The sequence below is a fragment of the Gasterosteus aculeatus genome, chromosome 1 (assembly GCF_964276395.1).
Source record: "Gasterosteus aculeatus chromosome 1, fGasAcu3.hap1.1, whole genome shotgun sequence".
In the NCBI taxonomy this organism is placed as follows: Eukaryota; Metazoa; Chordata; class Actinopteri; order Perciformes; family Gasterosteidae; genus Gasterosteus; species Gasterosteus aculeatus.
In genome coordinates this window covers 27,433,571-27,450,024 of record NC_135688.1, presented here as the reverse complement: position 1 = coordinate 27,450,024, position 16,454 = coordinate 27,433,571, and the positions used below count along the sequence as shown (strand labels likewise).

Here is a 16,454-nt window from a genome sequence, read left to right as displayed (position 1 = left end):
CATGTTTACATTTGCAAATCCAAACCTTTATTTGTGGTAAAATCAGAATAGATGCACTTTTTTTTTTTCTTCGTGCAGTGCTCCTCTTCGTGCACGTCTACTAAACTAATACACAAAGCAAATACTAACTACCAGGCTGGAGGTGCTGTGTGTTCACATTGGGGGGGGAGGGTCTGGCCAGTCAGCAATGGTGACAACACTGCGCCTTTATCTCATTTCAATTCAGTCACTAAACAGCAACCACTCCTAAATACAACTACACACCTCTACTGTAATAACACTCTAGAGTATATTGAATTGAAAGTCAAATAAAGCTGCAGAGTCTTGATTTTCTTTGGTGTCCCAACGTTGTTTCCCAGAATGCCTTTGGTCATGAACTAGACACAAGCTGTGAGCTCATTGCAAAAATGTTTTGATGCGCATACGAAAAAAAGGTGACAACGTGTGACAATTCAGCGACGCACAATATCCGTCTCGGTCATTGATTGTGGGTGTGGCCGGGGCCACATTGCATTCTGGTCCGTTGGGGCTACCGTTAATGGACCCGTCCCTCTGCAGAGGGGCTGAAGCTGCGATACCATGTTGTATGGATCAGCTACTTGCGTTAAAGACGCACGGATGGACGTCGGCAGGTCGTCCTTTCCCCCATTTCTGATTGGCCAGAAGCTCCCACACATGAGCGTTTACACACTGACGCCTGAAAATATGCAAATCACAACAACATAGCGATAGAACCACAGTTAATTCTGTGTTATGAAGACTTTAAAGATCACCACTTGCCAGACATTCACAACAAGGGTATTAACGGGAAGGAAAAGTGTAAAGACTCAAATGAACAAAAAAAAAAAAAGACAACAGAAAAATAAACATCTGACTTGGAGTGAATCTGGACACTTGTTTTTTGTACTGCATGTTTGTTTTTTTACAAAATGGTCTTTGATCGTAACGTTTTGTCAATGTTATTATTTTTTATTAATCCAAACCTTGGCATATATGGCGGTATTGTCTCAAATTTTGTCTGCCAATTAAAAGTGGCGGTTGACGTTTGATTTTCATTATTGGCAATGGAACCTGTCGCACAAACAGGCGTATGGATCTGATACGGAGTCCAATGTGACTAAAGGTCACCGCGTAGGACCTCTCTCCTTATATGTCAAACGCATCCACTGTAATAACCGGCCGGGCTTCACTCTGAGGCCTCGTGTGACTTATCGTACCTCGTATGGTTGGAACCGACACGTCGCATGCTTCTTTAAAACCATGTTTCTACTGACGAGGGAGGAATAAGAGGGCTGCTGCGACCTCGACTGCTATCGAGGTGCCAGTTTAGCTCATTAAGTCCAAACTGTTTGAACGGCCTCAAACAGAGAATTGGTGTTTGGGGCTATTTGATAAACGTGATCTGTTTTTGGCACCGGTGTCGCCGTTTTTCTGTAGTCGCACGTAAGCCCCCCCCCCCCCGGATGCAGCGGTGACACATTTTAGGAGAAATCCCTACACATTGCATCTTTAACATTAAAAAGCTCACACTACCCCAGAAAAATAGAAATTTTCACTCATACCAATGACATTCAACATTCAAGTGCCAGTGTTTTTGTTTACGGTCTTTTGGTCAAGTCACTTTGTAAAATATCAACTTTTGTTTTAGGCTTATAAAAATAAATATTTCTCAAAAATGCCTGATAAATTACACAAACTAGCAGCGAAAGTAGACTCGAGAACTCTGTGTGCAAACAGCTGATTCCTGCGGTTGCTGATAACGACGACTCCACCTGGTCCCAAAAAAAACGGTTTCATATCCGGAGGAAAACACGCGCACGCGCACACACACACACACACACACGCACACACGCACACAGAACCTCTCTTTTTGACCTGGCTGCGCTACACTCACTCCTTTGAAGCACTCGGACTACAGAAGACTTTAGTCCAACACCCGACCAATTTTTCGGTGGAACCCGATGGGAGCGTAGCACCAAGAACGGTTCACTCACAATCAAACGTCTCCGTCGGTAACCGTGGTGACATGGAATCTTTCACAATGGCCACACAGTCAGTGACTGTTGCCATGGCAATGCTGTCTGCAGTGTAACCAACTACCATCTTCCTCTGTTGGGGCTGGGTATCACCCTTGAATTTAAGGCCACAAAAAAAAAAAAAAAAAAAAAAGGTTCTGAAAATATTAAAAAGGTGCTGGAATCCGAAATGAGAACGTTTCTCTCAGATTAAAGAAATGGAGCATAGTCTACTTTTGATCCGTAAAGCTGGTGGTCCAAACAAATGTAACATTTCAACTCGTTCACTGCGGAGGCAAAGAAAAACAAGGTAAACAAGGCCAACAGCTGGAGACTGTACAGGCTGTACATGGCACAGCTAAATGCGGCTCATTTTTGCTAAAGCAACTTCTTCCCTGAATCCATTCGTGCAGTCGGTCGCACAACAGCTTTTGAATGTCGCCACGGGGTCTGGACGCACCCCGCTGGGGAAAGGAAGGTGGGGGGGGGGGGCGCTACACATTTCTATAAGAAATCGTTAAGGTATTGAAAAAGTACCCAGCCCTAACCAGCGCGCCGGGTCTTAAATCAGTAATTGCAACACTTCAAGGCACCGCGCGCACGGCCGACTTTGGGCTGGCTTTTTTTCGTCTTTTCCTCTCTTCGCTTGTGCCAAACGGCCTGGGTGAAAGCAAAGTAATTGTCCATTGCACGTTCTGCCGAAGACGGGGGCGTGGGGCCCAGTGGTGATGCTCCAAACACAGTTCAATAGGAATTCCAGAAACCACCTGCAGCTCAAGTCTCGCAGCACATCAGCCATTCCCTCACACCTCCATCGCTTCACGCGGCATCTGATCCTCCTGAACGGGCCGCTGGTGGCGTCTACAAACTGGACCGGATCCATTTGAGCGGCTTCAATTCTCACTATTGGCCTCCCGTAAAAATAAAATTAAAAAAATAACGCCGCGGCAAAACCAGCATTCTAACATTATTACTAAAACACAAGAAGCCGCCCTCGCTGCATACCGAGTTTCTGGTTGGCAACCGCCATGGATTCAAATAACAAATGCCGACAACATCTCCTCTCACACGGGGAACAGGACAGCGCCAGCTGACGATTCAGTCGGGCGTTAAAACCGGGTTGTTCAGTCGGTATTTAAAAAAAGGTGGACAGAATCGGAGCGCGTATTCAACGGCGAGGCCCGGCCTGCCCGAGCGGATCCGTCTCCCGGGGGAGGTTGGAGGTCTAAAATCTGACACGGGTGTGACAGATTCAGGTGTCCCCGAAATCCATTAAAACCAGCGTAACTTTAGGAGTTATGCTGGTGTGTGGAGTGAGTCAAACTAACAGAATCCCTCATATTTGATTGTCATGTCCAATGCTATCTTCAACTTGTCCTGCTGCTGATGTTGCTTCTTAAAATCAGCGACGCCCCCCCCCGGCTGCGGCGCACGCCTCTGCTCAACAACTCCATCTCCAGTCCAACAGGGCGAGTGTGACCACACAGAGATCACGCTAACCTATTCACTGCGTGGCGCCTTCCGCTCAGCTTAGGGGAGCAGTCGGACGCGGTGGCGTCTCGTTTCCCGTCTCTAACATTGCATCCTTCGACAACTGTCCGTTAAGGGCCCCCTCCCGAAGGGGATCCAGATTTGGTGAGAGATAGCATAGCACTGTCTGCTTGAAGCATCACTGGAAACTCAAAATGAGGCTCCTCCAACCTCCCCACCCGCTGAACTCAAGGGAAATAAACTGCCCTGAACACTAAAAATCATAAGTGACGGGAAAGAAATCAGAGTCGTAACACAACTGAAGCCTGCTGTAGAATTGTTTCCATTTGCTTGGCATTTTTTTTAACTCCTTGACCAAAAAAACAACAACACTTGCATATGTTTTATTGTCTTGGTCCAGCCTTGTCATTTGTCAAACCCGGTGGGCAGTTTGAAGGGAACGACATCATTTCCCATCGACCGTTTGGATTGGTGCAAACATTTCCTTAAATAATATCTCAAAAGAATAATTCTGCCGACCGGTTGTCAAATTGCCCACCGAGCTGGTGACCCGACACTGGTCCAACGTCGAGTGATCAAACGTGATTTTTCTACACAACGTGTGCGGTTTCACTTGTAATTCACATTCTTTCTCACCGGAGATTCTTCTCTTTTGGATCTAAGAAGAGTTTAACTATTTACATTTAATCTATATTTTTTACTTCAACAGAGTTATAAATGTAAACAAAACAAATCAACACCATGATGGAAATGAACAATTTCCCCCTCCAGGTGGCAGCGGAGCATTTTGGGGCTTATTATGCTGCCGCGTTAATCCTGACCTCGAGAGATCGTGACAAATAAACTGGAATGACTTATATTTTAGAGAAGACTCTCCAGGATAGAGTGAGCGAGACATTTGTGAACTCTTTAAGCTTTTTTTAGTTTTCGATCCCCTTGAAGGAAGCTTCGGGGCGGAAGCGCAGCCCGTTTTCTCAAAAAGCATGGCGGCACCGAGTCGCCGAGCGGCTCGCTTTCAACCGCGGCCGTCTTCGGCAGCGGCCACGTGGCGATGTTTAAAGTCTACAGGCCTCCGTTCTGCGAGCGCGCGTCCGAGCGGTAAGGGACGTGACATCACGTGACGGCACGACGGGACCCGACAACTGGTGACAAGATGCGTTTGGGCGGGACTCGGTTTTCCCGAAACGCGCGACGCCACTGTGGTTTCCTCCGCGCACCGGACCGCTTCTGATTTCAGTCCCTCGCGATGAGGGTTTATCAAAATGACCTAGAAATGGGGTTACAGTGGTAATGTGCTTCTGGGAATCAGCTCATCAGAGACCCGACAAATTTGAACTCCATTCGACAGACGAGGAATTTGTTTCGAGTTTCCTCATCGCGGTTTGTATTTAGTTTTAGTTTTGCCAAGGTTTGATTTAGTTCAAGCCTAGTTTGTTTCCTTCCAAATATAAATAAAGAAAAACATGTTTAAACCCATACATGACATTAAATACATATTTCTTTTAGTCACAGTTGGCCAAAACTTGTAGCCACTTACCATTATGGCAATTAAAACAGAAATAAGAGACAAGTTCAAATTCTCAAAGGCACAGTACAGAAACAAATGATCCTCCATTATACTTCGTTTCAAACAAAGAAAATACTGTTTGCTAGCATCGTTGCTAATGGGCGTCCCACTGGCGGGGTGTCTCCGTTTGTCCAGCCCCTTCTTCCCTCGTCTCTGTTAGACATCCTCCTCAGATCTCAGGAAATCAAGACTTTGTTGGCTTTTAAAAAAGGTTTTACTAAACTAAAACATTTCCGTTTCTGCGGCTGCTTTTGAGTATCTATCATGTGGATGAAGGAGACTTCAGCCAGATCCTGTTTTGGAATTTATATGCAGACATATTTTGCTCAGATTCGACATCTCGCCTACCTCTGCGCTCTATTTTAGAAAAGTTTTTGGCCGGCGATTTACAACATGGCCGTGCGTTACATACAAAGATGACATGTGAGGGTACACGCCTGACGCCTGGCTGGCTTTGGGTGAATGCAGACAAAAACACAATGAGGCCAAAACTCGTATCTTCAGTGGAAAACCAAACAAGAAAAACAGATTCCCCCTGCTCTTCTCCAGCTGTGTTGTAGGACTATCTCGCTGTAGATATCGAATGTCCATCTAACCTCAGGGGGCTAAAAGGAACAACTAGGACTTTAAGTCAATTGGTTATTTTTCTTCAACACTGGCCACTGTGGGAAACTTGTTCAAAATGTCCTTACACCAAAAAGGATGATGCTAGCTGGAAGCTAGCTAGCGCTGAAAAGTAACCAACTAAAATTAAACTAAAGTATCCCTTTATAATGTGGCCTATTGTAAGAGGTGACATTTAGCAGAAACTAAGAAATCAAAAGAAGAAAATCGAGGGGGGAGTAAACACAAAAGGTGGAGATGGAGAGAACGAGAAAAGGAATAGAATTAAAAAGATCCGAGTGCTTGGGGATGGGGAGAGGGCTATATAAATGAGTATAAATAGTTCAATAACATGCATGTGAGTTCTAGGGTTAATGAGGGGGAGAAGGAGGATGGGACGCAGACAACAGTGTGTGGAAAGGAAGGAGGGTGAGTGAGAAGAGAGAGGGCTGAGGAAAGGGAGGAAGGAGGAACCTAGTTGCCCCACCAGTCCACTTGGGAGTGGGAGTAGTTTCCTCCGTAACCGTCGCTGGTGTAGAAGTTACCGAAACCACCTGAGAGGGAGGAAACCGGAGAAGACGCAAAGTCAACAGAGCGAAGGTTTCCAATGAACCAAAAGGACAGAAAATAAATTCAAATTGAGCTGCAGTTCATTATCCCAGATCCTCACCTCCCCCGAATCCGCGGGTTCCTCCATGCGCTGCCTGGTTGCGACCGCCACGTCCCCCGAACCCTCCCGCGGGGCCTCCGGCGGCCGTCTGACGATAATCACGGGCTCCAAAACCACCAGAGAACCTGGTGGAGAAATCAGACGCAAGCTGAAGGCCACTGCGTTCGGAGCAAACAGTTGAATAAGAGGAGATGGCGGGTGTGTACCTCTTAGAGCGCCCCCTGTTGCTGCTCTTGTGCTGGTGTTCATAGGCCAAGCTCTCCAGCCATGAGGGAACTTCCTGTTTGGCCTCGACCAGGATGTCCAGCAGGTCTTTAGTGATGTTCCCATTTTTATCGTTGAAGAACGAAGTGGCCAATCCTACAGAAAAAAAGTGGTGAGGGATGGTGGTGATAAAAACAACACACAATACTTAAGCCTAGTTTATGCTTCTGCGTTTTCAGAGAGACGCAAGGACACGCAGACGCAGGAGCCCCTTGCGTGTGCCTTGTGTGCCTTTTCACACCTCCTAGCGTGCGTCGACCCAGTCAAAGCGACGCAAGCCTCCTGCAGCCTACAAGGCTGCGATTGGTCCGCTAACTACGTCCTTTACAGAGTCTCAAATTTCCTGTTTCATAGCACAATACCGCCATTATTAAAACGAAGAATGTTTACGAGAGAACGGATCAGATTGAAGAGCTTTTTTTCGGAAGAAATACGTAAATATGACCACTTATACAAGCCGTCATTGGCGGACTATAAGGAGGCGCGGATGGCCTCTGATTCACGGAGGGAGATCTCCACAAACGTCTGTTTGCCGGTCAAGGGGAACAAAGTTGTGGAGGAAAATACGGGACAAATGTGTCCGCGATGAAAGCAGCAGTGGCGATGCACGGGGCAATAAAGTCTATGATAAATAAACAAACAATCCAACGACTTCCACACACAAAAGACGTGACTCTCTAGGTCGTCTTCAACAGAAACACGTTACTGCGCCTGTTGTTCTGGTGGTGAATTGCTCTGCAACACACACAAGACTTTTAGAACCATGAACTGAAACGAGTGCGTCGATGCAACGGTGCATAAAGACGCAGAAGCATGGGCCATCCTTAAGTGAGGTGTGGCTCAAAAAGCTCATTATCCATCCTTGATTTGGGCCCAACGTCAGTGACTGACTGACTTCAGCGTTAGTCTTACCCAGGTTTCCGACTCGGCCTGTACGTCCAATACGGTGGACGTACTCCTCTATGTCACTGGGAAGGTCAAAGTTGATCACATGCTTAACATTGGAGATGTCCAGGCCGCGAGCTGCTACCTGGATTTGCACGGAAAAAGGAGGAGTCCATCAAACACCTGTTCAGATAGACTCATCGACACTTGACATTTCTTCATGGATGTTCTCCTCTCACAAGATGTTACTGACCGCTGTGGCCACCAGGATGGGGCATTTCCCTGATCTGAACTGGCTCAGGGCCTCCTCTCGGTCCCTCTGGGAGCGGTCGCCGTGGATACTGGTGCAGGCGTAGCCCTCCCGATACAGGAAGTCCTCCAAGGCGTCTGCGCCTTTCTTTGTCTCCACGAACACCAGAGTCAACGAGTCCTTACCTGATGAGCCGGGAGAAAAGACACGTGGGTTAACAAAAATCAGCGACGGTTGACTGTTAACAACCTTACGTGTTTGTGGATAACCGCTGAATTTAGAACACGGCACGGATTTGTACTTTGAGAATTTAGTAGCTGTAGAGTGTGTTTTTAAACCAGTGATTACAAAAACTAAAAACAATGAATGAGAATTTTAAGTTAACTCAAGGCTAAGCGTCTCTACAAAATTTATAGCAAATGAAACTCCATACTTGTTAAAGTATCTTTTTTTCAACACAAGATAGAAACAGATCACGAAAAAAAAAAAAAAAAACGTCATTATGGGACAAGTTTTGAACTTCCCGTACAGTTGAGGATCTGACTTTTATCTGGGGGATTGTGGTACAATGAAAGAACCGCGCCAGGAACAACAACTACACTCAAAACGTTGAGGTCCGCTTTGACGCCATCTTTTGCATCAAACATGTTTTGACCAAAAAGCCACAACAATCTGGATTTCTGCAGCTGGCAAACATTTGAATGAAATTCTCCATTTTCCTGTAGCTTATTATTATTTTGCAATAAAGGCCTTGCTGCAGGAACAGAATATTTTTGCATTATACTGAAAATGTATAAATAAATAGAGGCTACGACAGGCAGGTTATTGTTAACGGGTGAGGCTGCTTCAACCCCTATAGACAAATTTTGATAACATGCACCCAATCTACCTTGAAATGATCACATGACAATAGTACGTTTTCTATGAGGGCAATAGTGAAACAGGCAGCAGGGAGTGCAAAAAAAAACAATAAGTACAAGAAACAATAGCTAACAGCATCAGCAGCACGGTGTCGTCGTCGTCGTCAGCCACTGATGGAAAGAGTTTGATCACAGCTCTTCCTGATCATGAAGTGATGGGCATTGAGGCACGTTCGTATCCGCTCGTTAGCGGCAGAGACGACAGCGGAACCAGACTCTCTCCATCAAGGCTTCGTGTCTGACATGAAGACACTACAGCAACATACCGTACACGCAAAGATGCCACGATAAACTCGACAGAAAAAAAACAAAAACAAAAAGCACGACAAGCACGGAAGATTTATGGCTGCGCGAACCGGACCCATGAGATGGTACACAGAACCAAAAAATAACAGATTGAAACAAAAGGAGTCTCCATCCACAGAGAAGAACACCAAAGGGCAGGCAAAATGATGTAAAATTTGAAATGACAATTACAGGTTTTCCCATTGAGGATCTTACCAGGTTTCTCTATGGTGTCTCCAGTACCGTCCTGTACCTCGCTGGGGATGACTTAGGATAAAACCACACCAAACCACCAACATGTCAACTGCACTCAATCAGCAGGAGAAAACCAACTCTGTATGTTTGATGTCCCCGAAGTACTCAACGCTCGCCTCACTTCACCAAATGTGTTGTGCTAAACATGAGGACACAGGAATGCATCGGCTGAGATGGGAGGACGACAATATGATAATGGCAAAAGGACTGGAGGAAATAAAACCGCACCGTGTGTGTGTGTGTGTTTTAGCAGTAGCTCTAAACCGATGAAAGTGTTTTGTCTGTTGTAGTTCTGCAGCGTTGGGACATATCCACACAACTGTCTCACCTGTAGCACTGAGCAGGTCCAAGAGGAAGGACCTCTTGTCACTCTCCTCGACCCACACAACTTTCTGAGTGATGTTCTCCGAAGTGGAACCCACTCTGCCCACCGCCAGGAAGATGTACTCCTCCAGGAAATCCCGGGCAAGGATCTGCAAGCGGAGCAGAAAATGGGCTTATGAATACATTTTTAACACTTCAGGCGCCTCTAACCATTAACGCTTTTTACAGCGGTTACATTTTGCTTCCTGTTCCTGGAGTAACAGTAAATGTACCTGGATCTCTTTGGGGAAGGTTGCGCTGAACATCATGGTTTGTCGGATGCCTTTGTGCGGCATGGTGTCCTGTTCCACGATGCGTCTTATCTGTGGCTCGAACCCCATGTCCAACATGCGATCTGCCTCATCCAAGACCAGGTAGCTAAAGTGAGGCGGAGACAAGCGGGAGATGAGGAGGATGTAATCTTGAGTGATGGCGTTAAAGTGAACCACTCCCTCCGGTTCACGTCTTACTTGCAGTAGTCCAGTCCGATCTTGCCTCGCTCCATCATGTCCACCAGTCTCCCGGGTGTGGCCACCAGCAGGTGGCATCCTCTCTCCAGATCTCTCATCTGCTGGCCGATGTCGGCCCCTCCGTACACCACACAGGGACGCACTCTGGAGCGGTATGAGAACTACAGAAGGACAGGAAACGGTTGAAGAAGCGTACAGATGAACGCGAGTCCACATTCCGTGCCGTGATTGCGTCTCACCTTCCTGGATTCATCGTATATCTGCAGTGCCAGTTCTCTGGTTGGAGCCAATATCAGAGAGATGGGGTAGTGCTTGCGACGCCCATACTTTCCATTATCCTGAAATAGGACAACATTTATACTTAAACTAGCTCATAATAAGTTATACATGCATGCTTTTGCTTTAGCACTTAAAAGCCCCCCCCCCCCCCACCATCCATGTGTTTCAGGGGATTTTAAAACCTTGAGGAACAACAAAGGACATGGTTGTGTCATTTATTTCTGACCTGTCCAGACGCTTTGGCTGCGCTGACGGCTTCTCCTGGTCCTTCACAGTAAATCTGGCTGAGAATCGGCAGCAGGAACGCTGCAGTCTTCCCAGAACCTGCGGACACAAATTAAACCAAAAGAGTCAAAGGGAGCGTCTCAAAAATCAAACTTTAATGTATCCCTTACTTTCTAGAAAATTGGTGTACAGTGTGTGTGTGTGTGTCCTAGTGTGCGTGTGTGTGTCCTACCTGTCTGTGCGCAGGCCATGAGGTCTCGCTTAGACTTGACAATAGGAATGGCATATTTCTGGACAGGGGTCGGTCTGGTGTAGCGACTCAGAGCAATGTTACTCATGACGATCTCACCCATGTCCACATCTTGGAACTACAGAGCAGAAAATGAAAAAACACTGATCATGGAACTGGTAACTGAGGGTAATATTGTTGGACTCCTAGTCAACAAAAAGCAGCTTACACTCTCGATGTGGTGAGGGCAGTTCTGTCCTGTGGCCTCTACAGGAATGTCATCGTACTTCTCAAAGTTGATCCCAGTGTTACTGGCAGAGAACAATTCACTAGAGAGGAAGAACACAAGAGAAATGATGACGATAAGGGTTTACTTTGAACACATTTGACTTTTGTTTAAATAAAATCTGCCAAATCATTGAACGGCGGTGATTGATATTAATTGAGTATCACCAAAATCTGCAGAATAACTTTCTCAGTTAATCTTTTGGTCCATAAAATGTTAAATAGAAAGGGTAAAGGTACGAAACCCTCACTTTATAATAATAAAAATACAACATTCAAGATGTATTCAAGAGGGAATCCTCACATAAACAAACCTGGAACTTCTGAATTGAGAACAGGACTTTGATTATTGGATATCGAAACAGAGAGTGAAAATACAGGCTCACTTTTCAAGGCGCTCGTTACGTGGCGTTGGTTTGGACCAGTCTCCCTCCTCTCTGGGCTCCTCCACCCAGCGGCTGTTGTTTCCTCCTCCTCCTCCTCCTCCTCCACCACCACCGAATCCACCATGCTCAAACCTGAGCACAACACACAGACAACGATACACAATCTGTGATGCGGCTCCTATTTTTAGCTAATTATATAAATCGTGTTTCTCTGGACAACAATAGTTTAGAATTTCATTTACTTTTTTTTTAAAGTTAAATACTAAAAAAGGTATTTAGCCTTTTTTTGAAAGACTACTTTGGTATCAGACTGCAGTCCTCCTTGCATCTGGCTCTTTTTACTTGCCGTCTAACTTGTTGCTTATTTTTTTCGTCTCAATTCACCTAAAAACTCATTTTTCACACTGTTATACAGACACAACGGATAACTCAAGGTTAAAGTTCTGTTGTAAAGTTGTTTCAGTACAGTGACAGAAGTTATTCAGCAAGACGCTGTGCCTCATCTCCTTACCGCCCTCTGTTAGCGTTGCCTCGGTCATTGAAGAACGCAGACTTCCCTCGGTTGTTGCCAAAACTGCCATAAGTGTCTTTGGCAGTGTTCCAGCCGCCGGCATCTGACGGACAATGAACACGAAACAATTAGACGACACTTTCACAGAGAGTATTATTAGAGCAGTATTAAACGGGGTGTAGGGACAACTTCAGCTGGAATACGAGATTCTATATACAGTCAGAATGTCTGCAGAGATGAAGTGCATGATCAGTGAGATATGCACAGCAGGGTGCAACAAATATCTTAGTGCTTTGCTTCATCAAAGATAAAAACGTTCCGTGGAGTAAAATCAACCCCCAACCTTTATTTTCGTAGCAACCAAAAGCCATTGGCTGTGGAGGGTTAATGGGGTTGAAGGCTCCGCCCCTGTTGCCGCGATAACCCCCTCCGACACCACCTCTGCCCCGCTCCATGCGAGGCGGGCCGCGGTTGAACACGTTACCGCCAGCCATGCGGTTGTCATGGTAGCCATTAACAAAGTTGTTGCGCCCTCCATCCCAACCATCTACAGAGGGAGGGAAAAACAGACAATGAAAATTATATTAAAATGATGTTTTTATCAAACACCATCGGATTATTGCTCGTCACTGCGGTGAATGCTAATTACTTAATACCCCGCTCTTCACTTGACCGAAGTGGCGATAACGAAGCAGAAAACATACCGATGAGCGCTGCTCGAGTAAGGAATGCTATGAAATCCGGTACAGCAATGAAAACAATGAACGGGCAGCTCAGAGAGGGACTTACAGTTGGCTGGGGGCGCTATGGTGTAGCCACCCTGTCGACCAGCGGCAAAGGCATTTCCTGCAGGACAGGAGCACAGTGTTTCAGTTGAGGGTTTTATCTGGAAACAAAGGCAGTTTATGGAAAAAGGTATCTGGTGGTGGTTTTGACCCCTGGCAGCACAATGCACGTTTTGTTTCCGAGGAGGGCCCTCGAAGTCTCACGAGAACCTATTTCAACACCTGCGTGCGGTCGACGCAAATCCCACTCATGGTTTCAGTTGCTACAGCCAAGGCACATAGCATGGCGATCGCTAGCTAGCTGGCTAACATGAACGTGAATAACGCATAAGTATTCAGATAAAATCGGCTGCAATTGTTTTAGGAGGACGTTAATGGACTCAGAGATTCACACAATGTCTTTTGGCGATCAAACCAAATACTAACATAACTTAGCATTTGTTAGTTTACCTGAAAAGTCCACAGGACAGCTTAAACTTGTTGCTACACCATTTTTGGAAGCGTCCTTGTTACGTAAATGTATCTCACTGCAGAAAGGACTTGGTTTTAAAATGATGACGTACCTCTAATCCGCAGATCTAAAAACTAGGAAATCTAGTATTTATACATTTCCAAGATATTCTAGTTTGGCTCAATAACACATTTAGACTGCACTTAATAGCTGTGAGTGAACAGGATTTGTTTTCATTTTAAAAGGAGACCTAAGGTACATCACGTGTGGAGGTAAAATGTTGAGGATTGGGAGTGTCTAGAAACATTTTTAAAGTGTCGGCGGCTGCTTACGGTTGGGGCCTCCACCTTGTCCGTCTGCCGCACTCAAGTCTAGGACAGCGAGCTGGAGGAACAGACACAAATAGTCATAAAAACAACATTCAAACAAGCAAAATATATTTTCTAGCTTTTGTTGTAAATGTTAAGCCACGACAAGGATTCTTCCTACAGCAGAGGAGATCAAAACAATGGATGCTTGTGACTTGCAGGATAAGCAATGTGAAGGCCTACTCGATGCTGTTGGGGCAGAGGACACGGAAGTGGATTTTTTTTCAGCACCACACAACCCTGCACACTAGTGTGACAAGGATTTGAACGCCATACTGGTGATGCAAACGGCTGGTTTGATGCGGGTTGCTGGTTTTTATTCCCAGATACTTAATCCCAGTCTCGGGGTAGGATGCTCTCCTGCAGTAACATTCCGTGAACTCAGCTAATAGGAGAGATTGATTTCTCCATCAAACCTTCCCGTTGCAGCATTTTTTGCATCAGAGCCAAAGAACGCCATATGTTGTTGTTGTTTAGATGTCGTGCAACGCGCTCATGTTGACATTTTGAGGATTAACCTTGCCAAAATATCCATCGAGAACATAGAGTACCTTTCTGTTGCCATCCGACTGTCTGACCAGTCAGACACAGCTAACAGTGGACTAACGTTGCTAGTGACGCAGACGATAGGGGCATTTTAAGGGGACGCAGTCGACACAAACTATGCCATACTGCGTATGATGTGAAACAAAGCAGGCTGGACCGTCAAACACCGCATTGGTTGCGTGTCCAACTCGCTAGCACCGACCTCCATTTTATTATTGTAGCGACCTAACGCAGTGAAGATAGCGGTTGATGAGTGCGTTGCATAGCCTCACACGGAGAAGCCGACGGCGCCGCTCGGGCGTAATTGGTTGTTTTGTCTAGACCATATTCCGGGCTAACCATCACTTATAACCGTGGTGCGGCCGTTACAGCTTCCATACATTATTTTTTGTACAACTTGTGATGTAGCAAACACAGCTATGATCCAACGTAACAAAAGGACCAGTATGTTTTTCACATCGCGTGGTTCGTTTCAATCTCCGCAGCCGCCCGTGGTCATGCTAGTGCGGAATTGAAGCGCACCCAACGCTAGCTAGCACGATAGCATCTCGTTAGCGGTGCTTTCGGGCTAGCCGGTGAGCTAAAATTCATCCCGGCGGTTCTAACACATTTTCCCAACGGACGCTGCACGACACGTGAAAGGAACGCGGCTTACCTGCTGCTCTAGACCGTGGACATTTTCGACGGCCACATGACTCATAACTATAGAATACGGAGGAAAAATGTTGTCGTTGAAAAAAGAACCTCTTTGTTAGCCGGGTTTGATGTGTTATTTCTCCTTTCCCTCTGTCTTGCTTCTGTAGTTACGACAGCTGACAGTTATTTCATTGGTCTAACAGCTATAAATAACTTTGCAAAATGCTGATCTTGAATTGTACGTTATGATAAACTCCGGTATTTTAGCAACAAGGACGGTACTTAATGCAAACTCAGCTGATGTCGGTTTGCTCTTTAGCTGAAGCTGAGACGAAGCCGTCATGCATTAGTTAAGCTAGCCCGAGCACATGACCGACACATCCGGTAGCGCCAGAATAAAAGTCAACAAACACGCGGAAAGGGGAAATGTTGTATATGTGGCAAATGTGTTTGCCACATATACTTTAATGTGTAAATTATAATTATGACTAGGTCATATTAAATTCAAATACATTTTTTAATATACTTTTTACGAAAAGTGCAAAACCATGGCAACGCATTCCTTCGCCAACTTCCTTACTTCCGGATTAGCGCTTGGTAACGGTCACTAGTTTGACAGATTCATCCTAAATGTTATCAATACAGATACCGCGAGACCTTAGTCAAGGTTTGTCGCGATATTACCCACCACAGTGAGGTATCGGCTTCCCATCGTCACTCTAGATTTTTTTTTATAAACGTTTTCGGTCATAATCGTGATGAAAACCAAATTGCTAATTTAATTATAGACGTTTATGTGAACCATTTAGTTTTTTAATATGACATTGAACGGCCTTTGCTGTTGTGGTATTCTCATTTGAAGAATGACAATGCTTTGCCGTTGGTTTGGCTTTGCCAGCATCTTTGTTTTACATGGTAATGTAAAGTAATTTAATTTGTGTCGGTGGTTTCGCTGCTTCGGTCATTTGTAATTGCTGCCTGGTTGAATGTGGATTCCTCTCACCAACTGGGGGTATTTTTTCAACTTGCTCAATAACTTCCCCTTTGTAGAATGAACAGACGTAGCCACATCATCTGTGAGGCCTTTATGAATGGAAACTCCTTGCTGATGTCATTTTAGTTGACTGGTTAAATTCGGGAAAAGGCTTCCTACTTGTGGTGGAAACAAATGATAACCATTTCCACTCTGTTACTTTGCCATTTGTATTTAAATGTATTCACATGAGGAATTTTGCTGACATGTTTGGCATGAGGCCATTGGAACAAAGATGACCAGTTTCTTCTTTTGAATATTGAGTTCAGAGTGTTTTAAATCAGGGAGTCTCTCTTACGCTCAATTTTAGTGTCCCACTCTCATTTGACTCCCAATGTTCAGTTTACAAGACACGAGTCTTCTGAATAAAGCGTTGTATTCCTCATTTATGGCTGGCCTCATGCTACCGATGTAAACTAGAAAACCAATGTTTGAAACTCTGCAACTTATACTTTGACTTTGAAAAACGGTCCTACATGTTTTTTATGTCAACGATTGGCTCCCCACATTGGTTTGGGATGGCGGTTTACCAACATTAAACACATACCAATCCTGAGCACGTTGTTGGCTTTGAACTGGAATTCCGCAACCACGTATGTTTCTAGCTGGCCGTTAATTTTGTCTGGCTGTTGTAGAGCAGGTTTTTTTCTCAATGGGTTAAACTTCACACTGCCAACCGTCC

The 16,454-nt window shown here is 45.4% G+C and overlaps 1 protein-coding gene across 3 annotated transcripts; it reads right to left on the bottom strand.

The window, feature by feature from the left end:
• Positions 1–4: 4 nt before the first annotated feature.
• Positions 5–15,292, bottom strand: LOC120828139 (ATP-dependent RNA helicase DDX3X). Of its 3 annotated transcripts, XM_040191514.2 has the most exons (20): positions 14,759–15,292; positions 13,522–13,573; positions 12,743–12,799; positions 12,297–12,500; positions 11,954–12,056; positions 11,443–11,574; positions 11,001–11,100; positions 10,775–10,910; positions 10,544–10,641; positions 10,278–10,376; positions 10,039–10,199; positions 9,802–9,946; positions 9,534–9,678; positions 9,167–9,217; positions 7,749–7,930; positions 7,523–7,640; positions 6,553–6,706; positions 6,347–6,471; positions 6,164–6,230; positions 5–697 (listed from the first exon to the last, which is right to left on the bottom strand). In XM_040191514.2, exons 1-20 carry the CDS (start codon positions 14,801–14,803, stop codon positions 592–594), a joined length of 2,280 nt encoding a protein of 759 aa, XP_040047448.2. In that variant the 5' UTR covers positions 14,804–15,292; the 3' UTR covers positions 5–591. The 3 variants fall into 3 exon arrangements, with proteins under 3 accessions (XP_040047448.2, XP_040047456.2, XP_040047475.2); XM_040191522.2 differs by lacking the exon at positions 9,167–9,217; XM_040191541.2 differs by lacking the exons at positions 5–697; positions 9,167–9,217 and having other exon boundaries at positions 4,863–6,230.
• Between the last annotated feature and the right edge of the window lie 1,162 nt (positions 15,293–16,454).

What these genes read in the sequence shown, in the direction of transcription:
- LOC120828139 (XM_040191514.2), bottom strand. Translation starts at nt 14,803, where the DNA reads ATGAGTCATGTGGCCGTCGAAAATGTCCACGGTCTAGAGCAGCAG. An exon ending in GGACCTGCTCAGTGCTACAG is followed by an intron (nt 9,218 to 9,533) that starts GTGAGACAGTTG and finishes TTTTATCCTAAG; the next exon opens with TCATCCCCAGCGAGGTACAG. An exon ending in AACCCGCGGATTCGGGGGAG is followed by an intron (nt 6,231 to 6,346) that starts GTGAGGATCTGG and finishes CCTCCCTCTCAG; the next exon opens with GTGGTTTCGGTAACTTCTAC.